The following is a 25,889-nucleotide window of genomic DNA, read 5'->3' on the forward strand; positions in this document are numbered from 1 at the left end:
CGTGGGTTCAGCTAACCTGCGTTCCCAGATGCCAGGAAAGGACTCATCACTCATCTCTGGACAGACAGGACCTAGAGCTCTGCTGGCATGGCGCCCTGACGACTTGTCCCTCGCCTCCGCGCGAGAGCTGGGCTCACGTGTGAGCCTGGACTCATTCTCTCCTCCCTGCACAGGACAGCAACCTCATTACCTCTGACAGTGGGGCTCCCCACACACACAGGCACGACCGTGCACATCACCCAGGATATCCTGGTAAGAATGTTAAGATTCATATGGAAATAAAGACACAAAAGGTTCAACTCGAAAGGAGAACAGGCACGTTTTCCAGGAACCCATGTGCTCCAAGTGCTGCATCTGAGAAAACCTCAAGTCCATGCACTTTCCCGGCTAGTGCCCTCTCACTGCCCACGCCACTGTCTTCCTCCTTCACCTTCCTGTCCTCTGACTCCAGCTGCTGGTGGAGGTGGTGCGACCTCCGCAGTGCCAGGGGAGAGCAGGTGGCTGCCTGGGGGGCCAAGGGGATCCACCGACTCCTCGGTTTCGCGCACGTTTCATGTCCACTCGGAAATATTTTAGTGCACCTTACACTGCTTAAGAGGCAAATCGCAGAACCATTCTTTTTATTTTCAACATGTGGACCTTCAGCAAGTTTATGAGAAAACTGATTTCTGGGACTAGCTGCAGGCGTCTCACCACCACTTAACAGACCGAGTACGAGGAAATCAACTCTGACAGCCAAGGGTCCACCTCACCTCTGACTGATGGCAGCCGGGTATAAGATGCAGTCTAACTCTAGAGAGGGTGTCACTTCAAATTGAACGTTAAAAATAAACCCACTTCACTGGGACTTCCCTGGTGGCACAGTGGTTAAGAATCCGCCCTTGATGCAGGGGACACGGGTTCGAGCCCTGATCCGGGAAGATCCCACATGCCGCGGAGCAACTAAGCCCACACGCCACAACTACGGAGCCTGCGCTCTAGAGCCCGCGAGCCACAACTACTGAGCCTGCATGCCACATGCCACGTGCCTGCATGCCACAACGGAAGCCCACGCACCTAGAGCCCGTGCTCCGCAACAAGAGAAGCTCCCATGATGAGAAGCCCGCGCACCGCAACAAAGAGTAGCCCCCATTCTCTGCAACTAGAGAAAGCCTGCACGCAGCAACGAAGGCCCACGCAGCCAAAAATAATTTTTTAAAAAAGGAAAATGCACAGTGGAAAGGGGGGGAGGGGGGGAGAAAAATAATAAACCCACTTCAGGAGTGACCACTCGAGGGGTACAAGGTCTCCTTTTGGGGTGATGAGAATCTTCTGGAACTAGATGATGGGGATGGATGCCTAATGCTGTGAATGTATGAAGTGTTACTGAATCATATACACTCAAATGCTGAACTTTACATTACGTGGATCCCACCACAACTTTAAAATAAATAAAATCTTTTCAGCCCCATTGCAAAAAAAGCGTAAGTTACTTATTTTTTATTTTATGTTTTTAAACTTTTATTTTATGTTGGAGTCTAGTTGAACAACAATGTTGCATTAGTTTCAGGTGTAGAGCAAAGTGATTAAGTTTTATCTACTCCTTTTCCAAACTGTTTTCCCATTTCGGTTGTGACATAATGGTGAGCAGAGTTCCCTGTTTTACACAGTAGGCCCTTGTTGGTTATCCACTTTAAATACAGCAGCATAAGTTACTTCACGTAACTTAAAAATTAAAGCAAGTCATTTACAGGAACCTCACAGACAGCAGCCAACGTGACCCAACATACAGACACCTACAAAGCCTGTGAGTCCCAAGGGACGGAGGTCAAACTGGACAGGTGTCCGGTCCTCGAAGCCATCTCGTCAGGGAGCCTGACCTCGGTGGGCCCGAGACTCACTGCCCGCTGGTCTTCTCCAGACAATGATTTCAGAGTTCTAATATCAAATGCCGACACAGACAGAAAGGAACACAGGAGAAACCTACTGCAGTTAAGCTGCCTCGTCCTTGCCCAAGAGAGAAAAGCCTGCGTCTGGTGCCTGGTCTCCAAAGTTCCCGAACATTGCTCAAGAAGGCCTGGGGAGAGGCAGGTGTGAGAAGGATACGTGGACTCAACCACAACCCTCCCAGTCATCAGGGATGACCTCGATCAGCTCTGGGAAGCAAGTTTTCATCCTAACGTGGCTCTGCCACGTCCACTTCTGCAACGAAGCTCGATCTCGTTTCCACCCTGCAAGAATGCTGCGGTGCCTCCCACAGGCCGTACCTTCCGCAGGAGAGGAACCACAGGTCGGTGTTCACAGCTCACGGAGGACACGTGCTCGTGTTCCCAACACGGATTCACCACGCAGCCTGGATTAAGACGCGTGACTTCACCCATTAACGGTATGAAAGTCTACTAAATTCGGATCAAGTAGGGCGCCACACTCGGTCCCATTAGAAGAAACAGGAATCAGAGACCTGGTCCTTGACAATTCGGTTCTTTTGCTCAGGCTTGGCTGCCCCGCGGCACGTGGGATCTTAGGTCCCCGACCAGGGATCAAACCTGCGTCCCCTGCATTGGGAGGCGGATTCTTAACCACTGGACCACCAGGGAAGTCCCGACAATTAATTCGGTTCTTGAGCCAAGAGGAAAGCACTTTAATGAGACAACGAGCCAGAAGAGTCTAGAAGAACTGAAAGGCAGCAAAGATCGTCTCAAAAGCAGTCAGAGGAGACTTTGCCGACACCCCTGCCACCGTGGAGAGCATTAACGTAAGGTATACTTAAACCCATATGGCCGCCTTGCAGGTCATCCCAGCCCTAAACCATGGTACGCTGACTTAAAACACGGCACTGAGCAAAGAAGCATGGGTGGAAGGATCAAAAGGAGATGATGCGTGTCGGTGTGTTCTTGTGGGTTTCTGGAGAAAGGCAAAAACAGCAAAGAGTACCTGTACGTGCAAGTTCGACCAAGGGCAACTGACAAGGGTTTGAGCTTTTTTTTTTTTTTTTGGCTGCACTGGGTCTTTGTTGCTACGCACGGACTTTCTCTAGTTGCGGCGAGCGGGGGCTACCCTTCCTTGCGGTGTGCGGGCTTCTCAATGCGGTGGCTTCTCTTGTTGCGGAGCATAACTCTAGGTGCGCGGGCTTCAGCAGTTGCAGCACGCAGGCTCAGTAGTTGTGACTCGAGGGCTCTAGAGCACGGGCTCGGTAGTTGCGGCGCGTGGGCTCTAGGGCGCATGGGCTTCAGTAGCTGTGGCGCGCAGGCTCAGTAGTTGTGGCTCGCGGGCTCAGCTGCTCCGCGGCACGTGGGATCTTCCCGGATCAGGGGTCAAACCTGTGTCCCCTGCCTTGGCAGGTGGATTCTTAACTACTGCACCACCAGGGAAGTCCCAAGGGTTTGAGCTTTGAAGACCGGAGTCAACTGAGAAGAAAGGAGACCAGAGGATAAAAGAGCAGAGGATCCTGTCAAACAGCTGTGGAAGTCTCTCCATCCAAGAAGAGGGGCCGTGGACTCTTGGCTTTTCCCTCCCCCACCCCCGCCCCCAACAAAGGACTCGCATGCAGCCACCGGGGCAATCAGCCGATGTGTGTCAGAACCCTCTCAGAGGGCAGAAGCTGCCTTCACAAGTGGGGTCTGTGGAGGACCGCTTCCCCGCCGCGTCCGGAACTCGGGTGCCCGGGTCCAGTCTCCATCGCTGTCCCTCGGCGCCGCAGTGGTTAACATTTCGGCACGGTCTCTGCCCACACGTCACTGCTCCGTGGGCCTGGCTCCCTGGCCTCACTTTCTGCTCCGGGGCCCCAAGCCCTGGAACCCTCAAACCACCGCCTAACAACGCGTCCTTGAGAATAGCGTGCAGTCACGAGACCAAGCCGGCAGGTAAACAATCTGCTGTGCCTTGTCCTGACTCTGCTCTTCCTGAAGCCACGCGGGTATAAACACAAGGGGAAACTGTTGTCACAAAGCCAGACGTAGAAACACACCACTGGAGCCCGGGCCCAGGGTCTTCCGACAGCCGCTGCTTTTCACCTCTGGGAGGACGGAGGTCTGTGTCTCAGCAAGGGCTCTGGGCACGGGAGACAGTGCACTGCCCGAGAGGAAGCTGTGCCGATGCCGGGCTCCACCCCAGAAAACTTCCAAGCTTGAGGTTCACCTTGTGATCATGCCAGCGTGGGCTTCCTAATTACCCAGCACAGCAGTTCAGAATGGAAAGCTTCAACTGCCCCTTAGCTAACTGAAGGCCAGGAGAAGTAAACGTCTCCCGCAAAGCAACAAATGAGGGGTGCAGCTCGGATGGCAGCGCTCTCACTCTGAAACCTACTTGCAAGCAGCCTGTGGAGTAAATGGAAATCAGTCTTGGCATCGAGCTCTGTACCGCAAATCACCTCTCAGGGCAAAAGTACAGGAAGGTGACCCTCAGGTGGGCTTAGCTTCCTGATGAATTTCACGTGAAATGAAAGAGCTTGATTTCATACAGACTCCACCTTCTGGCTGTTAGCGGGATTTAGGATTTATTCTTATTCTCCCCCCGCCCCTCCTCTCCCATCTGTCACAACAAAGTACAAGCCTGCAGCTCAGAGCCAGCCTGCTGGCGGCAGCTCCTATGGGGGCAGAAACGGCCGGGAGAAGGCCGGGGAGTGAGAACCTGCCAGTGGCCACAGCCTCCCGGGCTCTTCCCCTACAAGACCTGTCTGCAGAGCCCCCCAGACGCAGTCCTCTAGAAGACCCTCACGTGTGAGGGGCACGAACCCCATGTGGTAAAACTTAGCTTTCTTACAAGGCTTAAAACACGACACTGGCCAAGTCCGCGTACCAAATTTGAGATGCTGGTGACTCCCCTCTAACGGGCACGGAAAGCCCGCTTCATGCACTGTACTGTCATGTATACTAAACTCGTCAATACAATTTCAGCAAGCAGGTCATGCCAACATGGATGCACTATTCCCCACGATCCAGAAGGAGCACAGAGCCCCACCTCCACTCTGCCCACGGTCTGCCAGGGGCGCTACCAGCCATCCAGGCAGGGAGAGAGCAGCCGGCGAGGGGGCAGCTCCATGAGAAGCGGCAGAGGCGGCACCAGAAGCCCCTGGTCCCCATACGCTGTTTACAGGGCGATGGGCGTCTGCTCAGAAGGTCACTCTTAGAAAGGGAATTACCCACCAGAAGGTGTGTGCAACTCCACGCCGGCAACAGCCCTCCAAAGGGGCTTCACTGTTTTCCCCTCTTCACCAGCTGCTCGCTAGGATGGCAGCTCCTTTATTTTAAACGCTAGGACATCAGGTGTGACCTTGTCTGGACAATGAAAGGACACTTCCTGAGAGAGTGGACACAGCAGACAGAACTGGTTAAAGGCGTTAGAGAGAAGCAGAGACACTCCTCCTAGTATTATGAGCTAACTCTGCTCTCCCCTTCATACCTTGAAGTCCTAACCCCCCAGGACTTCAGAAGGTGATAGAATGAAGCTCTTTCAAGAGGTGATTAAGGCAAAATGAGGGCATGGGGGTGGACCCTAATCCAATCTGGCTGGTGTCCTTCTAAGAAGAGATCAGGACAGAGACACACACAGAGGGAAGACCAGGTGAGGACGCAGGGAGAAGGCGGCCGCCTGCAAGACCCCGAGAGAGGCCCTGGGAGACACCCACCCTGCCAGCACCTGGAGCTTAGACTCAGGCCTCCAGAGCTGTGAGAAAATAACCGTCTGGGGCTTCCCTGGTGGCGCAGTGGTTGAGAGTCCGCCTGCCGATGCAGGGGACACGGGTTCGTGCCCCGGTCTGGGAGGTTCCCACATGCCGCAGAGCGGCTGGGCCCGTGAGCCCTGACCGCTGAGCCTGCGCGTCCGGAGCCTGTGCTCCGCAACGGGAGAGGCCGCAGCAGTGAGAGGCCCGCGTACCGCAAATAAATAAATAAATAAATACCTGTCTGTTGCTGGTGCCGCCCAGACCCCGGCAGTTTGCCATGGCAGCCCACGCAAACTGCTACCCCGAGCTCTCAAGGTCCCCGTGACACTGGGGCAGGGAGCAGACTGCCATGAGTCAGGACACCTGAGCTTGGAGATCTGGCGCAAAACCTCCAAAAACAGTGGACGCTGGCTCTGGAAACATGATGGTTGAGGAGGCCACTCCCCTGCGAACACAGCTGGAGGCAAGCAAACACTGCCAGATCTTCTCCCGAGAGCCTGGGTCCTGCTCAAACCCCACCGTCGTGTCCACAACCCCCAGGCAGAAGTCGCCTCACCCTCGTCCCTCCGAGATTCTGAACCATCCCGTGACTTCACAAAGATGACAATTACGCGTCATCGCTTCAGTGCTGAGTGTTGGTGTCTCTCCGTCCCCCCTACGCTGGGAGGTCCCCTGGGGCAGAACCTCTGTCCTACTTTATCTGGAACACAGAATCCTGAACCTCACAAAAATGTTCTCAATTCGATCTGCTGCATAAATGTTCTCTCGACGCTCTTCTGGCATCACAACAGAAGCCAGTCTTCATCATCGGGTTCCCGTTGACACATCAGCGATTCGATTTCTTTACACAGATACGTTACATGAATGTATGCAAAACACTGGGCATCTTTAAATCTTTGCATTATAGATTGGGTTTTGGTGAGCAAAGGACAGTCCCTGCCTGCATTTTCATTTCTTTTTTCTCCCATTTAATGTTTCAAGGGCACTCTTCCTCGCTGCTCCTTCAGAAGATAAACATTTTCTCAAAAACAAAACAAAACAAAACGCCTCTTCGACATCCCTAATCTAGGATTTCACTGAGTCTCACCACTGTTTAAAAGCACACACAATGATTCTGAAAATTGCTGGGTTTGCGGCTCAAAAGCAGAAAGCTTCTGGAACTCATTCCGTCAGAGTGGTTACGCAGCCTGCCAGAAGACACAGCTGTGAAACAGGCAGCATGGGGTCCCTCCCCTGTTCCCGTTGACCCCTTCGCTGCCGACAGTACCGTTACCGCACACACGCGCGTGCACACGCACACACACGGTATGTACATTAGAAGCCATGTGTTATGACTCTTCACAGCAGGAGAGCTGAACTCCAAGCAGCACATGCGTGTCTCTGCAGGATAAACGCCCGAGGCCTCCGTGCAGCAGCGAAGCCTGCGCTCGAGTGTGCGGGGAGCGTCCCCGCCGCACCGCACCGCACCGCACCGCACCGCAGCACAGCACGCTCTCACGACGGCAGCAGGGCCCGGAAGTGGCTTTGATAAAGACGACAGCTGTCACTTGGCACGTGAGCTGCTCGCAATCCAGAGCCACGGAGCTCTGACTGTGCCGCTCAGACACAGCTCAGCTCTGTACGTGTGTTATTCACGGACCTCCCTCTCTCACCCAGGGGTCTCTGGTCTTGGCCGTGCAGACTGGTAAGTAACTGCGACCATATCCTACCTATGCACACACAGACCACCACGCCTGCTCCCTCAGAGCCACCGACACTCTTGTTCAAGGCCAGCAGCGCTCAGCTTACAGCCAAATGAAATAAAACCCCGTTACGTAAGGCTCTCAAAAGCAAGCATTTAAACTGGTCATCTCTGGGGCAGAATCTTCAATTTTGAGGTTGGTGTTTAATTTGAGCGGCACGCCAACTCCCAGAGATGCTCAAGGAACAGAAAAGTATGCACTCAGCGACCCTACTGTGTACAAATTTGCTTCCATTCTTCCATCAGCCCTTTTAAAATAAGGTCGTACCCCAGTTCCTGCAGTGACCTACACTTCCCTCCCCCGCCCTCCTTGTGGATAAGGGTCCAGACGACAGTATGTATTTCACCTAAATTCCACCCTCACTACAGTGACACAGCTACACTGGACACACTGGAGAATCAGGGCACGTGACAGTGTGATACTGCTGCCATTCCGTTCTTTCAGATGCTCTGATCCCCTCTTGGGGAGCCAACCGACTCGATTTCTGTTTTAAAGCTCAAAATTAAGTCAGTAGATAAGGCCAATTGAGAAAGGCTTGCCCTAGTCCTTTGACTAACAATCCTTCCAGACAATGTGGATTTCCAGACCCAGCAACCCAGCTGTGCCCTCGATGTTAAAGCATCCCGTCAGATGGCCGCTCTGGATAAAGCATGTCATTCAAGCCACTACACTGGGTTTCTCGTTCTGTGAACATAAAGAACTTTACTGTACGGAAAACACAGCAGCTGTTTTAAGAACCAAAAATGCCACGATGGCATTCACAGCGTCCCCGCCCTGGGGATGCTTCTCCCGCCGGCAGTGGTGTAGGGCTGAGGGCTTGGTCCTGGGGACGCTGGAAGTTGAACCTGGTTAGTGGCCACTTCAGGTCTGGCGGAAACCGGACACCCAAGCACTCACCCACCATAATGCAGCCCACCCCAAGACGCCTTCTCAGTAACCCCAAGTCCAAGAGTCTCCTACCTTGGGGTGGGGCGTCCCTCCTCGGCCTGGACTGAGGAAGAAAGCTCTCTGCGCGCACCGGGGTCCTCCGTTTGCCGTCGCACTTCCACAGAAGCTTCCTGCCAAGGGTGGCACAATGAGACACCCGGTCATCAAGCTGCCGCCTCCGAGACCTCTGTGATCACGAACCCTTCATTGTGGGTTCGCCCTGTGAGCCCGCACCACGAAGGCAGTGACGCCGCCCGCCGTCAGCCGGCCACAGGACCCGCGAGCCCGGCTCTCCAAAGCGTCTCATCAAAAAGACTCAACAAGACCATGCGTCCCCTTCGGCTCTGGGCAGGAAGCAGAACTCCTACGTGAGGGTCATAAACCTGTGTTGACACACTGGCCCCCAAACCCTAATCAAATCAAACCCAGCTGGTCACGGCTCCCTGCAGCGAAACCTCAAGCCCCAGGACCTGGAGTCTGGGAGCCTTGTTTCTTGACCCATCAAGCATGGAATTCTCAGAGGTCACACTGCACGGGGCATGGGCACACGGTCACGGTGTTTGCAGGCCTTTCTGCACCAGGGGGCCACACAGAAACCTGCACCTGTCTTCACATGCGGACGTTCATTATTGTGTAACAAACCGATGGCTGGTTTTTCTTAAAAGAACCTCCATCTGATGCTGCAGGAAATCTTTTCTTTGAAATGTACAAATGCAGATGGAAGGGGGAGAAAAAGCAGAGAGAGTGGGAGAGGGAGACTGACTATGGACTTTGAGGTATGGATACAAATGTATAGCTTTTCAGGAAGCTTCCCATCAACTTTCACCATCAAAACTCCTACTTTAAAAAAAAAGTGAAATAGTTTAACGCACTGCATTTTCAATTGCATTTGCCCCAGAACAACCTTTAAAGATATTTCACCACAAAAAGGGACTAAGAAGAAAACTAATAGCATCAAGTGACATCAAGGTTTGGAAACGATCACGTGTTGCCTTAAGCCTTGCTATAAAGCACCCCTTGTAATTTCAGAGGAGAGCTTGCCATTTTCTATCATCTCCCCCAATTTCTTCCCTTTGTATATTAAGGGCAAGCTAATCAAAGGGAAAGACCGCTTCAGCGAGAGCTGACAATGAGGCTGGGAACTCGAGATGTGGGTGAAAACAGGGCACTCGCAATTGTCATGAGTGTATCGCCTCTGTCCCCAGGTGCTGATACTAGAAAAGCTGGTGCACGTAAACGCTCAGACAGCTGGACACAAGTCACAACGGCAGTGGGCCATGATATCCTGGGGCTGTCCTATACGCACCTTAAGATGGGATTACGGTGGCTCTGTCCTGGCTCCCTGCAGGACGCTTACCTGCTTGTAGAGGTCGGTCGAGGGCGACGACCGGGACCTTCCGTGGATGTACTGTGGCCTCTCGTGTTGGTCCAGACCCACGTCCAGGATGTTGTCTGCCGAGTGGTACCTCCCAGAACTCCTGGCTTCCGGGGCTTTCCTCTGTTCCCTCCACGAGGCTTGATACTCTGCAAAGGTTCCCAGCCTCTGAGGCGGGTCTGATCTCCCCACCTTTCCCTCCTTTCCGGGGCCCGCTGTCCAAGGCCTCTCTGGCTTCTCCTTGGGGAACCCACAGGGTGCCGGCCTCAGCCCCGACCGCTGGCCTACGGGCTTGCTGGTTTCCTCAAAAAACTTCCACCTGTCGGCAAAGGTGCGCACGGTCTCGTCGGGAGGCGCGGGTCGCTGGCGCGGGCGCTCATCCCCCGCGAGCCCCACCTCGTTCATCTTCTCGGGCTCGGAGTAGGACTTCAGTTTCTGCTCGGCCGTGAAGCGCCTCCGGCCTGCGATGCGCGGGGCGTGCAGTGCGCCGCCGGCGCTCGAGGGCAGCCTGGCCGGGGCCGCCTCCCAGACGCGAGGGAGGGTGTCGGGGTCCGACGGGCTGGGCTCCAGGTCACGGCGCCTAAACGACGTGGCCCTCAGGACACGGGCCTGCGCCTCCTTCAGGTGGTCCTTATAAGTGCTGGAGAAGGCGGCTTCCGGGGCGCCCCCTGCCGGCTGCACCCCCCAGCCGCGCGCCTCTGCCTCGGCGGTGGTCTCGTCCCCCTCCGCGGCGCCGGCCAGGGTTGCCGTGCTCCGGCTCTTCTGCAGCCTGGCTCGCCGCAGCTGGATCTCGTTCCTCAGGGTGGTGGCGAAACGGTCGCTCCTCCGCATGGGTTTGCCCGCCAGGGCCTCGGGCGGGGGCCTCTCCGGGGCGCCCTCGTGGCCGGCCTCGGGCCGGTGCACCCCTTCCTGGGTCAGCGAGTGCAGCATGGGCGTCTGCAGGGGGCAGATCTCGCCGCCCGCGTGGCCCCACGCGAAGCCGCCTGCGACCCTCTTCACACTCGCCGTTTCCACGAGGCCGGCCGCGGGCGGTTCCTCGGCTCCCTCGCAGTGGCCCCCGGCCTCCCTGTCCGCCGGCGCCACCCTCCCCCTTTGCCGGGCGCCCGGGGGCCCCTCGAGCCGGGGCGGGTAGCAGCGGGGCTGCGCGGCCGGGGCGCCGCCCTGCGGGCCGCGTCTGGAGGTCACGCAGTAGTAGCGGCTCTGCGCGCCACAGTCCCCCTTCTGGTCGCCAGCGCTGGTCCGCCCCACCGGAGCGGCGCTGTCATCCGGGAAGCGCTCGGCAGGCGGCTGCTCCCTGAGCCACGTGGCGGCACCGGGCCCCTCGTGAAAGAAGGGGCTCTCGTCGCTGGAGTGGCGCGGGTGCTGGCACGCGGGCGAAGGTGGCGGGCAGCGCACGTCCGTGCTGGACAGGGAGGCCTGGAGCCGGCTGGGGGCCCCCGGGAGGGCCCTGGCCCCGCTGTCGCACGGCGGCCACCCGCAGTCCAGGGGGACACCCGGCGCACAGCCCGAGCTTCCGGCTCTCCTCCCGTCGCCCAGGCGCGCTGGTCTCTGCGGCTGATCGGCCGCTTCCGGTCGCCAGTCGCTGGGGGACTGAGCGCGGGTCACGCCCGGAGGGTGATGCGTGGTGGCCGCCTCTGAGAATGGAGGGCCCTGGGTCTTCTCGTGGCTCTTAGTGGCCGCAAAGCTGTCACTGCGGAGAGGGGGAGGGGGCGGAGGAGGGGACGAAGAGGCCTTCTTCTTATCGGGAACATACCAGACTGGCCCAAAACTGGACCTCCCGGAAGCAGCTAGCTTGGGCTCAGGGCTGTCCTCGGGCCTGGGGCTCCTGCTGCTGTCACAGGGGACCCTGGGGGGGAAGCACCCGAGCCTCTCGTCCACACACTGAGGGTCGCCGGCAGCCAGGCCCTGCCGGTCGCTGCCTCCGGCGGAGGCCTCCCAAAGGCCCACTTTGTAGAGGATGTTCTCAGCAGAGGAGGCATCCGCCTTGGGCAGGGTGTGGTCAGGCGTGCTGGAGCTGGTGGAAAAGGAGCCGTAAGCGGAGTCCCGCTTGCTCGGGCCGCCCAGGTGGTCGATGCTGCTGTTGGACTTGGCAGCCGAGAGGCGCCCGGACGGGTAGGGCTGGGCAGGCTGGTCCAGGCTGTCCACGCTGCCCAGGGAGCTGAAGCGGTCAGAGGCGCGCAGCAGATGTGTCTGCTCCCACAGCCCGCTCGACAGGTCCTGCGACGAAGAGCTAGGAAACAAGAACCACAGGCAACAGCGTGCTTTAGAGTCATGTTGCAACAAAGGGCAAGATGAGACAATGCACGTAGGAGCGGCTGGCCCTGGGCAGAAGGCAGCCACTCGTCCCGGAGCGAGACCCCTGGGTGCGGCGCGTCTAAGTTTTCCCATTTCAAAGAGCAGCTTTCCAAGGGCAGGCTGAAAGGACCGAGTCCTACCCACACGACGCCTGTCCCCAAACAGAAAACCTTCCACGCCGCGGTACATCTCTCAGCTTGACACCCACAGGCTGGACCAGGTCCAGAGCAGGCAGCAGCAGGCAATGCTCCTGTGAGCACCTTGATCCTCAGTCACCGGTTAAGTGTCGCAGATAGCAAACCGCAGCCCGTGAGCTAAGGACGGCTTTTAGAGTTTTTTAATGGGGGCGGGGCGGGGCACGGAATCAAAAGAGTACTTCCTGATGCGTGAAAATGATACGAAATTCCGATTTCAGTGCTCATAACTCGAGTTTGACGGGAACTCGGTCATGGCTGTGTGCTTTGCTCCCAACGGCAGAGCTGCGCGGCTGCCGCGGACACTGGCCCACCAGCCTGAGGTGTCAATCCTGTCTGGCCCCCTGCGAGACGAGTCTGTGGCCCCCTGGTTGAGTGCAGGAAATGATTCATACTACGGACTGCTAACACAAAGAAAGCCATCAAAAGAGAACGATCTTCAACTTAAAAAGGCAAGTTCAGAGATAACATGACTTTTCCAAACCCAGATATTAAAATCACAGGCATGCCTCATTTTGAAATGACATGTGCCTGTGATTTAATGAAAGCTCCGACGATGAGTAGCATTTTTTAGCAATAAAGTATTTTAAGACGTATGTACTTTTTTTTTTAGACATAGTGCTACTACTGCACACTTAAAGCTCTCAATAATGAAACTCTTTATCCAGCCATGTTAAGTGCTTTCATTAAGTCATACGAGGGAGGCCATGACCGTTCCACGCCATGTCTGCAGAGGACAGACCAGGTACCCTTCGCAGAAATGGAGCATGTTCTTCTCCATCCTCCCACCAGTATTCCTGAGGGGATTCTTCCAGGAGATTACTGGACGCTCCACGTGGCCAGGAGGAACATCTCCAAGCCAACACACCCATGGTGCTCTCCCATGTGTGCCTTGCATTAGCCCTTCTGACCCCAAAATGTGGGCTCCAGAGAAGCCAGGTTGAGCAGTGCCCCCCCCCCCCGCCGCCGCTTCCACCAGCTCACCATTCTAACATCCTCTGTCTCACAGTAACCAAGAAACCACCAGGCCTGGCACATGGGCTGTGAAGCCCCCTGGTTTCCCCTGTACCTCCACACAGCAACCTGGGGTTTGGGGAGAGAGTGCTGGTGTTTAACAGAATTTCCTGGGGGAGCTTTGGCCAAAAAACCTGCCCAGCAATAAGTAACGTGGTGGCTGTGGACACGTGGGGGACGCGGACAGCCATCCCACTCGGCTGGCCCAAAGGGATTCAGCCAGAAAGCGAAGCCTCCAGGCTCCTGATTTATCAGCTGGACAACATAAATGAGGAAGCACACTTGCTTGTCCTTTCTCTTGGTGTTTTATTTTTTGTTTTCAGGCATTATACACCTGCCTGCTCAGTGAAAAAATTTAGAGTCCTACCAGTAACGGTGTGTCCACGGCCTTTTCTCATCAGAAAAAGAACATCATTCTCAGGTCAAGAAAGATGATATTTAAAACACAACAAGCCAAAATCTATGGGACACAACAAAAGCAGTCCTAAGAGGGACGTTTAGAGCAACACAAGCTTACCTCAGGAAACAAACAAACAGCTCGAACAACCTAACCTTATACCTACAGGAACTAGAAAAAGAACAAACAAAGCCCAAAGTTAGCAGAAGAAAAGAAATCATGAAGATTGGGGCAGAAATAAATGAAATACAGACTAAAAAGCCATTAACAAAGATCAATAAAACTAAAAGCCGATTCTTCGAAAAGGTAAACAAAATCGATAAATCTTTAGCCAGGCACATCAAGAAAAAAAGAGGGCCCCAAATCAATAAAACCAGAAATGAAAAAAGTTGTAACTGATACCACAGAAACACAACCTAGAAGAAATGGACAAATTTCTAGGAAAGTACAATCTCCCAAGACCGAACCAGAAAGTAGAAAATATGAACAAACCAATTACCAGTAATGAAACTCAATCTAAAAAAACAAACAATAACTCCCAACAGACAAAAGTCCAGGACCAGATGGCTTCATCTGGTGAACTAATGCCTTTCCTTCTCCGACTTTCCTAAAAATTGCAAAGGAAGGAATGCTCTGAACTCATTCTACAGGGCCAGCATCACCCTGATACAAAAACCAGACAGAGATATCACAGAAAAATAAAATTACAGGTCAGTACCACTGATGCACGTAGATGAAAAGTCCTCAACGAAATATTAGCAAACTGAATCCAAAAAATATATTAAAAGGATCATACACCATGATCAAGTGGAATTTATCCCAGGGATGCAAGGATGGTTCCATATCTACAAATCAACCAGCGTGAGACACCACATTAACAAACTGAAGGACGAAAACCATATGATCAGCTCAAGAGATGCAGAAAAAGGTTCTGACAAAATTCAGCATCCATTATGAATAACAACTCTCAACAAAGTGGGTACAGAGGGGACGTACCTCAACATAACAGAGGCCATCTATGACAAACCCACAGCCAACATCACCCTCAATGGTGAAAAGCTGAAAGCATTTCCTCTAAGATCAGGAACAAGCCAAGGATGCCCACTCTCACCGCTCTTATTCAGCATACTTTTGGAAGTCTTAGCCACAGCAATCAAAGTAAAAGCAATAAAAGGAATCCAAACTGGAAAGGAAGAAGTCAAACTGCTGTCACTGCTTGCAGATGACGTGACACTGCACAGCAAGCCCCCTACCTACGAACCTTCAAGTTGAGAACTTTCAAAGACGGCAACACGCATTCGCCTGTCCAATCACAGAAGCTAGTTCACGTGTCTGGCACGTTGTCACGTGCGTGCATCCTCTACAAGGGGCTGTGCTTCTGTGTACTGTACAGGACTGTGTAGAGTCCAGGAGTACAGTATCTTTATTTCAAGCGAGATCTGCAAGAGGATGATTTCATTGAACTCCTTGCTGTGTAACACGAGGAGCTTACTAATGGAGACCTGACAGAACTGGAGGCCCAGAGAGAGCACAAAGAGGAACAAGAGGAAGAAGTAGCTGAAGAACCAAGGAGATTCACGATGCAGGAAACGGCAGGGGATTTTCTTTATCTGAGGAGGCACTGTTAGTTTTCGAGGCACAGGACCCAAACTTAGAACGGTACACAAAGGCTGCAGCAGCCGTTCAGAATGCAATCCAGTGCTACCGTGTCATCTATGACGAGAAGAAAAGTGCTACTACCGGGCTTCCCCGGTGATGCAGTGGTTGAGAGTCCGCCTGCCGATGCAGGGGACGCGGGTTCGTGCCCCAGTCCGGGAGGATCCCACGTGCCACGGAGCGGCTGGGCCCGTGAGCCATGGCCGCTGAGCCTGCGCGTCCGGAGCCTGTGCTCCGCAACAGGAGTAGGCCATGGCAGTGAGAGGCCCGCGTAGCGCAAAAAAAAAAAAAAAAAAAAAAAAGGGCTACTACCCAGACATCACTGGATCATTTTTTCAAGAGGGTAGATAGAATTGAATCCAGCAAGGAACCAGAACCTGGGCCAGCAACGTGAGGAGTGAGTGAAATTGCAGCTCCCCCTCTGTCTCCTATTGCTGACGATCCTTCAGCTCTACATCTCCCACCTCCTCTCCCTCCTCCAGTCAGTAACTCTTCTGGCCTGTTCACTCGATGCCAGCCCCTGGATGCCAGCTACTGTACTGGACTACTGTACTTTTCCAGGTACTGTATTATAAGATTAAAAATGTTTTATTTTTTGTGTTTGTTTTTTTATGCATTGTTTGTGTGAAAAGTATTATAAAACTCTTACTGTACAGTACTATATAGCTGACTGTGTTAGTTGGGTACGTAGGCTAACTTTGTTGGACTTAACGAACAAACTGGACTTACAAACGTGCTCTCAGAACAGAACTCGTTCGTATGTAGGGGACTTCCTGTACCTAGATAATCCTAAAGACGCCACCAAAAAACTATTAGAGCTCATCAGTGAATTTGGTCAAGTTGTAGGATACAAAATCAATACCAAAAAATGTGTTGCATACTAACAATGAACTATCTGACAGAGAAACTAAGGAAACAATCCCATTTACCACTGTATCAAAAAGAACTAAATACCTAGGAATAAATCTAACCAAGGAGGTAAAAGACCTATACTCAGAAAACTGTAAGACACTGATGAAGGAAACTGAAGATGACATACACAGATGGAAATATATACCGTGTTCATGGACTGGAAGAATACTGTTAAAATGACCATACTACCCAAGGCAATCTACAGATTCAATGCAATCCCTATCAAAATACCAAGGGCATTTTTCACAGAACAAGAATAAATAATTTTAATATTTGCATGGAAACATGAAAGACCCTGAAGAGCCAAAACAATCTTGAGAAAGAAGAACAGAGCTGGAGGTATCACAATCCCTGACTTCAGACTATACCACAAAGCTACGGTCATCAAACAATATGGTACTGGCACAACAACAGACACATACAACAATGAAACAGAATAGAGAGCCCAGAAGTAAACCCACACACTTATAGTCAATTAATCCACGACAAAGGAGGCAAGAATATACAGTGGAGAAAAGACAGCCTCTTCAATAAGTGGTGCTGGAAAAACTGGACAGCTACATGTAAAAGAATGAATTAGAACACTCGCTAACACCATACACAAAAATAAACTCAAAATGGATTAAAGACCTAAATTTAAGACCAGAAACCATAAAACTCCTAGAGGAAAACATAGGCAGAACACTCTCTGATACAAACTGTAGCAATATTTTTTTGGATCTGTCTCCTAAGACAAAAGAAAGAAAAGCAAAAATACACAAATGGGACCTAATTAAAAGTAAAGGCTTTTTTTTTTTTTTTTTTTTGCGGTACGCGGGCCTCTCACTGCTGTGGCCTCTCCCGTTGCGGAGCACAGGCTCCGGACGCGCAGGCTCAGCGGCCATGGCTCATGGGCCCAGCCACTCCACGGCATGTGGGATCTTCCCGGACAGGGGCACGAACCCGTGTCCCCTGCATCGGCAGGCTGACTCTCAACCACTGCGCCACCAGGGAAGCCCTAAAGGCTTTTTTTTTTAAATAAATAATTAATTAATTATGGCTGTGCTGGGTCTTTGTTGCTGCACGCAGGCTTTCTCTAGATGCGGTGAGCAGGAGCTACTCTTCATTGTGGTACACGGGCTTCTTATTGTGGTGGCTTCTCTTGTTGTGGAGCACAGGCTCTAGGCACGTGGGCTTCAGGAGTTGTGGCTTGCGGGCTCTAGAGCGTAGGCTCAGCAGTTGTGGCACACAGGCTTAGTTGCTCCACTGCATGTGGGATCTTCCCGGACCAGGGCTCGAACCCGTGTCCCCTGCATTGGCAGGCGGATTCTTAACCACTGCGCCACCGGGGAAATTCCGAAAATTAAAGGCCTTTTTTTTTTTCAGAGGGAAGGAAACCATCGACAAAATGAAAAGACAACCTACTGAATGGGAGAAGATATTTGCAAATGATATGACCAATGAGGGGTTAATATGCAAAATATATAAACAGCCCATCCAACTCAATATCTAAAAAAACAAACCTGATTTAAAAATGTGCAGAAGAACTGAACAGACATTTTTCCAAAGGAGACATACAGATGGCACATGGTAAGTGCTCAACATCACTAATCAGAGAAATGCAAATCAGAACCACAATGAGGTATCACCTCACACCATCAAAAAGACAACAAATAACAACTGCTGGTGAGGACGTAGAGAAAAAGGAACACTTGTTCAGTGTTGGTGGGAATGTAAACTGGTGCAGCCACTGTGGAAAACGGTATGGAGGTTCCTCAAAAAACTAAAAATAGGACTACCCTATGATCTAGCAATTCCACTCCTGAGTATATACCCAAAGAAAATGAGAACACTGATTTGAAAAGATACATGCACCCCAATGTTCATAGCAGCATTATTTACAAGGAGAAGATTGGTATAAATTATACATGTACACACACACACACACACACAATGGAATACTGCTCAGCCATAAAAAAGAATGAAATTTTGCCATTTGCATCTACATGGATGGGCCTAGAGGGGTATTACGCTTAATGAACTAAGTCAGACAGAGAAAGACAAATACTGTATGATATCAGTTATATGTGAAACCTAAAAAAATAAACAAACGAATATAACAGAACAGAAGCAGACTCACAGACGTAGAGAACAAATTTGTGGTTCCCAGTGGGGAGAGGGAAGGGCGACGGGGCAAGATAGGGGTAGGGGAGGAAGAGGTATAAGCTATAAAATAAATAAGCTACAAGGATATACTGTACAGCACAGAGAACTGAGCCAATACTTTATGATACCTTTAAATGGAGTATAAGCTATAGAAATTTTGCATCCCTATGTTGTACACCGGAAATGAATAATATCATAAATTAACTGTACCTCAACAAAAACTAAAATAAAGTGAGAAATGCACAATTACGACAAGGCAGGGAAGTCATGAGCGTGGCAGAAAGTGAAACCAGCTTCCCATCCCGGCGGGAAAGGCGTGCCTACCTGGCGTGGTGCTGGCCTGGCCACAAGGGGCAGGAGCTGGTAGAGGGGAACGGAGATGCCGATGTCTCGGGGTGGCTGTCGGAGAACTTGGTGACGTGCCAGGAGTGCGGCCTCCAGCTCAGCTCATTCCTCCTGAAAAAGGATGCAGATGACTCAGGGACTTCACAACATGGACAACTTCAGGCCAAGAAAGGAGCGGGAGGCAGAAACGATTCCTGGGTGATTTACTGCATCGCTGTCAGGTGCTTCCCACTGCATCCGGGCACCAACGCTCTTTGTACAGGTTCGTTACCGGAGAACATCCCCGGGCGAGAATCACAGGCCCCAGAATGTGAACCAGCCCTTAGGCTTCCAAATTTATTCTAAGTAAGTGCATGAATCTTGCCCACGACCCCCGCTGCCCCATCCCCAAGACACAGCAGCATCTTCTGTCTGTCCGGTGTCAGTGCAACTTTGCACACGCCCTTAGCCTGTTTGAGGAGAAGGCACTGGGCTGCAGAAAAGCTTGAGCTGGGTCCCGCGGAGTTTTGACTGCATTTATTTATTCACTCACTTCACTAAGTGAACACAGCTATCCTGCAGTTAACGGGGACTGGTGGACACGTATTCCTCTGAGCCTCCCAGAGCGTCCGAAGTCATCTAAGGGCTCCTGTCATGGGAATCACCACGCCCTAAGACCAACAGGCTCCAGTCCATTCCTGCCAGGGCTTCTGAACGTGGCAGGAGCCTTCCCTGCCCCCCTCCACCGTCCCCACCATCCGTGGGTGGCTTATTAGGTTTTTGACCACACCTGCCCAGGTGTGAAACAGCATGTCCAGTTGGACAGCCCTGCAGCCGACGTAGGAACATCACAGGGCCTCCTGGGTAAAGCTGCTGCAGGAGCACATGGCTTGTGCTCGCCCCTCCTCCTGCAATTTTTTTTTTTTTTTTTTGCTGTACGCGGGCCTCTCACTGCTATGGCCTCTCCCATTGCGGAGCACAGGTTCCGGACGCACAGGCTCAGCGGCCATGGCTCACGGGCCCAGCTGCTCCGCGGCATGATGGATCCTGCCAGACCGGGGCACGAACCCGTGTCCCCTGAATTGGCAGATGGACTCTCAACCACTGCGCCACCAGGGAAGCCCCCTCCTGCAATTTAAGACGGATCTAGCCTCACCAAGGACACTTTACAGCCCAATCGAGATCGGAGAAAGGGTTCAACTGAGCCTCTAAGTACCTGATGGGGATCAAACATTCTTCCAACAGGCAAAAACATTAAAGAATATTATGCAACAACGAATATTAAAGAAAACCCAGAAAGCATTTATAACATAAACCTTCTGATGACTCAGAAACGAGGAAAAATACACGGGTGGCAAAATGTGGAATGTGTTGACTTTTTGATAGTTTCCCACGAGCTAAAGCATAAAACAGACGAATTCATCACACCACAGAAGTAAAGGAATTGTAAAACCAAAACTGTACCTCATAAAGTTTCTCAAAATCCTCGTAAGGAAGGTTCTGGCCACGTGAATTTCATTTTCAGATGGCTTTTCCTGTGCTATAATATCCGTAACGTCTGTCATCTTCCTTTACAGGTAATTAATGAAGGAAACAAACTAGACAAACTGCAGGCAAAGGAAAAAGAGGCTTCGAAAAGAAAACGCCTTACACTTTGTGGTAACATATTTCAACTCTGTAATTGGAATGGGTGGGGAACCAGCTGGTTTACTGGGGCAGTCGTGCTCTTTCAGAAGAGTAAATGTTTCTCCTCTTATTTTAAAGGATAATACAGGCAGACCTTGGAGATGTTTCAAGCTGGGTTCCAGACCACCACAATAAAGTGAACATTGTAATAAAGGTAGTCACGTGAACTTTTTGGTTTCCCAGTGCATATAAAAGCTATGTTTACACTATACTATAGTCCACCAAGTGTGCAATAGCATCATGCCTACAAAAACACAATGTACATACCTTAATTTTAAAAGACTTTATTGCTGAAAAACGCTATTATCTGAGCCCTAGTAATAATATTAGTAACATCAAAGATCACTGATCACCGTAACAAATATGATAGTGGAAAAGTCTGAAATACTGTGAGGACACAAAGTGAGCCAGTGCTGTTGCAAAAATGCTGCCAACAGACTTGCTTGCCACAGGGTTGCTACAACCTTCCATTTGTAAAACAAACAAAAAACACGCAGTATCTGTGAAGCACAACACAGCAAGGTATGTCTGTACACAGATATATGCCTCTACTTCGAGGAGACACAGTCAACAGTTACGGTACTAATTGGAGCTTTAAAAAAAAAGGAAAACACAGTGAAAAGGGTGGTACCTAGAAGCTCTAAGTGAGGAACCATGGCTCCTGGGGAGACTGAAATTTTCCTACGTATGTGGCTCTCGTCAGGTCCTCAGACTTTCCTAGAGCACAGTGAACGTATCTGGGAATCGAGGAAGGTTCAGGCAGTTTCTGTCAGCCCCTCTGATGTTTAAAACTGGATTCTGCTGATGAAAGGAGGAGGACATGTGGCTGAGGGCTGGTCTCTCCACCACAAGCCCGTAACCACACTGGGCAGGAAAGCTCTGGGGACCGAACGCTCTGGCGCCACCTAGCGTTCCCAGATGGAACAGAAATGGCAGGGGCCGATTTAAGGCGCTCGTTTCAACAGCGAGATGGTGTTTCTTCCCACACAAGATACGCACTCCAGGTGGCTTTAAACCACCCGGGTCCCTGGAAGTCTGGGGCCATGAGGGGTGCACAGGCCACAGGCTGTGCCAAAACAGGTGGGCAAGGTGCCCCGATGTGAGGGCCTCGGAGAACTCGGACCACATGGTACCTGGTGGTACCCGGTTAGGGGTTAACCGCCCTGCCCCCTCAGGGGGCCACGCGTGTCGGAAGGAAAGGCACACCCGAACCTTCCTGTCCTGGCGGGCGGGATGTCTGCTATGTCTGCCACAGCTGGACCAGCCCCCCCACAGACATCAAACACGAAAAGAAGGGAGAGCTGTGAAAGGAACGCCCCCTCCGCAGGCCACGCAGTCAGACACAAGCCAGCTCGGCTGGGGAGACCAGCAAGGACGCCCTTTCCGGGAGGAAGAAGGACGGCACGGCTCAGCCCAGAGACATCCAAGGTCACGCTTCTGTGCAAGGCAGTGTGGTCAGCGATGCCAGGGAGGAAACAGCCGTGACCCGGCCGGGGTGCGGGTGCTGACCCCTCCTGTGCGTGCAGCTGCACAACCCTGCCAGCTCCGGAAACGCAACAGGGCTGAGTCCAAGTCACGCCCACGGGAGACTAACAGCCACTACCATGGGTCACCCCAGTGTACAGGGAAGAAAGCCTTTTCATTCAAATGGCCACTGCTGCTCGGAAAGCTTAAAGAATAGGCATATTGTAGAAAACATGGAACATTTAAAAATTGAAATGCGATTAAGACAATAAAGGAGGATAACCCGTAATCTGAAGATGAACGGTGGGTAACATCTCTGCATTTCTTCCCCCGTTTCAGACGGCTGAGAGCATCGTGCAGACTTGGCGGGGCCCTTTCTCTCTGCAGCCCGCCTGGTTTGGTGAGCATTGAATCTCCAGGCCACTGTCACTTTTCCAAAACGTCATTTTTAATATGGCATAATATTCCTTCCACATAAATACTGAAAAGCAATGCTGCTGACTATTAACACCGGGTTTTCTGGCTTCCAAATCAAATTATTCGCCCTAATGAGGGTTCTCTGAAACCCTTCCCAAAAGGTGCACACCAAAATTAATCTAAATTTACTTCAATTTCTAAAAATAATTTTTTATGCTAGGTAGTCTTTTTTTTTTTTTTTGAAGGGAAGGGGTGTAGATCTCAAATATAAAAAATGCTAGGATACCAATGAAAGTTAAGAATGGATCTAGATACAGAAAATTCATTTTTAAAAAGAAATTATTAAAATAAGGGCTTCAATGAAATGTTTCTCATTCAGAGAAAGAGCAGAAGTCCCTCAAAAAAAAAAAAAAAATCACGTGAACGCCGGATTATTTTCCTAACGTTTCCAAGTGCGGCCAACAGGCGCTGCCTCAGAAAATAAACGCAGTCCACATGTGGTCCCCACGAGCGCGGAGGCGGGGGGGGGGGGGGGGGGCTGACAGTACCAGGCCTGCAGGCTGGGAAGCCAACGGGAAGGGCCTGGCGGGACACTGTGAGGGGGGCACCACAGGGTGTGTTGGCTGCAGGCGACATCCTCGGGGAAAATAAAACCAACAGTGATGCTTGGGGCATCTTAGAAGCAAGCGTCAAGGGGGGCGGCAGTGGGGAGGGGCCTTCCAGATAAAGGGAAGGCTGGAAAGTTCCTCAAATGCTTCCCAGTGAGTCCTGCGGGTGACGGGGGTGAGTTCCGGGCAAGGAGCCCCCAGAAGCTTACGGAGGGAGGGTGTGCAGAGGCCCCGAGGGACAGGCCCACAGAGGGTACAGGCCCTCGAGATACTGGGCTGGAGGAAGGCGACAACTGCAAACAGCCTTTTTATTCTTTAAAAGTGAAACACACACATAAAAAGCACCCCCCTACAGACACAAAATGAAGCCTGCCCTGAGCTGCTGCTTCCTTCCTGCGCCGGTCAAGCCTCTAGAGGACAGATGCTGACCGGCCTCTCCCTCTCCCGAGCTGTCTCTACCTTCTACCACACCAGTCTCCCTGCAACTCAGCTCTGGCAGCTCCTGCCCTCACCCCACCGCCCTCAGCTGCTCCCAACTGCCACGGAGCGAAGCCCGGGCCAGGTGGCACTGGCATCGCCGGGATGGCTGTGTTTGCACAAGCCCTCAAGGTCATTCAGAGGCGAGCTCAGGTCTGAGACTCGCCGCTCTAGCCCCGAGCAACCCTTCCTCCCTTCCCCCATCCGCTCTGCCAGCCTCTTTAGGAGGTCCCGGCATCACTGACTTAGGTCCACGTCTGTGTCTCAAACCTGGCTCAGCCTTCAAAGGACAGCCTGACTGCTGAGCTCTGCTCCAGCCCTCCCTCCTTCCGCCAGAGCCACCACTTGTCAGAGCTTTTCCTGTCCATGCCCATCAGTCCCCTCAGCTGCCAGCGCCCCAAGGGCAGGACCTATGGGTACGACTTCAGCCGCCTGGCTGGAGCGCTTCCAACGTACATTACGTGAATGAATAAAAACAGAGGTCAGACCACTCTGTGAATGGCGGAGTTGTTTTCCCGGGCACTGATCTGACAACACGATGCTGTGGGTGGTGACATCACACTTGATAAACCGGGATAAGAGTCCAGGAGCTCCTGCCTTTATACACGAGGCGAAAGAGGTAAAGAGGAAAATTCCCAAATGACCTAAATAGCTGAAACTGATACAAGACATCAAAGCTGCATTTTAAACCAATGCCAGGGCCGTGTAGCAGCACTCACACGGGATAAAAGCATCAGGGTTCCGCCCCACGAGGCCGGGGCACCCCTTATCTGTCTCCCAGCAAGGGCAAGTGCACGCCTGTCTCGGCCTCTGGCGTTCCCCGGGTGCATTAGCAGGAAAGACCGCGTAGAAATGTCACACAATGAACGCAGGCACAACTGGAGCAGACCCAAATGGCCTGGCTATTTTTCCGTTAACTTTTGCAAAGGGGGGTGAAGGGGACTGTCTCACCCAGCACTACCCGTACTAAAAACGCTTTGTCCAAACCACCCGAGGTCACGGTGCATGTCCCCAGTTTTCAGAAAGGCACCGATGCAGCTTCTTGGCTACATTTAAACAGAATGGATTTTTCAGTAAAGACACCCCAGACACTCAAATGTGCAACCATTAACATAACCAAGTACGAGTAGCCCTAACGATTAGCAACAGAGCAACAGAGTCTTATACGTCAGGGTATAGAAACAAAAGTACGTGAAACATTCTCTGCCTGCCTTAATATATTAGGAACCACCAGCGTTTCCAAACTAAATTATATCAACATCACTCGCATGCCTTCTAATGAAAAACAAAATCATAACTGTTTACCACTCTCTACGTGGCTTAGAATATGAAACATGTCACCTAGAGATTCAACTGACTAAGTTGGTTAAGCCATACACTAAATCTACATCTGAATAGAAGCAACCTTTCCCCAAATAAAACAATTCTGCTCTATGTGGCTTTTTCTCCCCCTGATTTTATTTCATAAAAACAAGAATGGCAAACAGCCCAAACGCGTCGGTGTCTGTCCAGGATAAACCTCTGGGTCTACTCTGTTTTAAGAAGAAAATAAGCACAGGAACAAACAGGAACAAATCCCGCAAATGCTCAAAACAGACACTTTTCCCCTGAAATTTTTTTTTTTTTTTGCGGTACGCGGGCCTCTCACTGTTGTGGCCTCTCCCGTTGCGGAGCACAGGCTCCGGACGCGCAGGCCCAGCGGCCATGGCCCACGGGCCCAGCCGCTCCGCCGCATGCGGGATCCCCCCGGACCGGGGCACGAACCCGCGTTCCCCGCATCGGCAGGCGGACTCCCAACCACTGCGCCACCAGGGAAACCCTTCCCCTTAAATTTGAACGATCAATCTCAGACCACCCTCCAAAAGCAACACCCATCAGCATCCCCAGTAAGACAGACACCCTCTGTGGGAACACACAGTTTCTGCCCCAGGAAGAGCTCTTGGTGGGGCGGGGCGGGGGGGGGGGAGAAAGGAGAGGAAGGGGGAGGAGGGAAAAAAGCAGGAGGGATACAACCTGCTGACGTCCTATCCATCTCTCTCCTCTTGCTGCTTCAGGAACACCTGCGCTCATCAATGTTGGGGCCACGCACAGAGCCACCTGCCCTAGGACAGCTCCAAGGAACCAGCAGCAGAGGGGAGCCCGGCACGACACTGGCTTGGTGTAGAACTCACTGCAACTCAGTGACGTCCAGAAACCCACGCACGGGGCAAGAAACTTGCTCCTAGCACGCGTGGGTGCCGTCACTAGACCAGACACCTCCTTTCTTCAGATGTGTCGCCACGCCACCCCATGTGGCCGTCCCTTACGGCCTCCTGCAGCGAACCTCCATCCTTGGGTGTTAATCTCCTCCCGAAGGCAAGCTTAGCGGACGTAAGCAGAGTCACGGAAGGGTTTAAGGCCTCCGGCAAAGAGGCAGGAAACATACGTCAACCCTATGCATAACGTGGCTCTGGCATAAAAACTGCTCGCAGCAGTGGACGGCTCAAGAGTGCCACGAACGACGAAGTGGCAGGCGAAGTTCACTGTACACAAGACTAATATTACCATATACATTTGGAAGGAAGACCAAAAGAGTCATTACAAGCTATACAATATAATTCATGGCCTGACAGTTA

At 52.1% G+C, this 25,889-nt stretch overlaps 1 protein-coding gene across 8 annotated transcripts in view; it reads right to left on the reverse strand.

Moving 5' to 3' along the window:
- SHROOM2 (shroom family member 2) overlaps nt 1-25,889 on the reverse strand; it is a 146,375-nt gene that overhangs the window by 51,751 nt on the left and 68,735 nt on the right. For all 8 annotated transcript variants that reach the window (XM_089904818.1, XM_089904813.1, XM_089904820.1 and 5 more), the window contains exons 3-5: nt 18,623-18,754; nt 9,668-11,915; nt 8,344-8,441 (exon numbers count right to left, since the gene is read on the reverse strand). In XM_089904818.1, coding sequence (XP_089760944.1) covers nt 8,344-8,441; nt 9,668-11,915; nt 18,623-18,754 — 2,478 coding nt within the window. The remainder of the gene's footprint in view (nt 1-8,343; nt 8,442-9,667; nt 11,916-18,622; nt 18,755-25,889) is intronic.

This window comes from Delphinapterus leucas, chromosome X, assembly GCF_059928025.1.
Source record: "Delphinapterus leucas isolate spDelLeu-1000000601 "Yukka" chromosome X, BTC_Dleu_Yukka2, whole genome shotgun sequence".
Classification (NCBI taxonomy): Eukaryota; Metazoa; Chordata; class Mammalia; order Artiodactyla; family Monodontidae; genus Delphinapterus; species Delphinapterus leucas.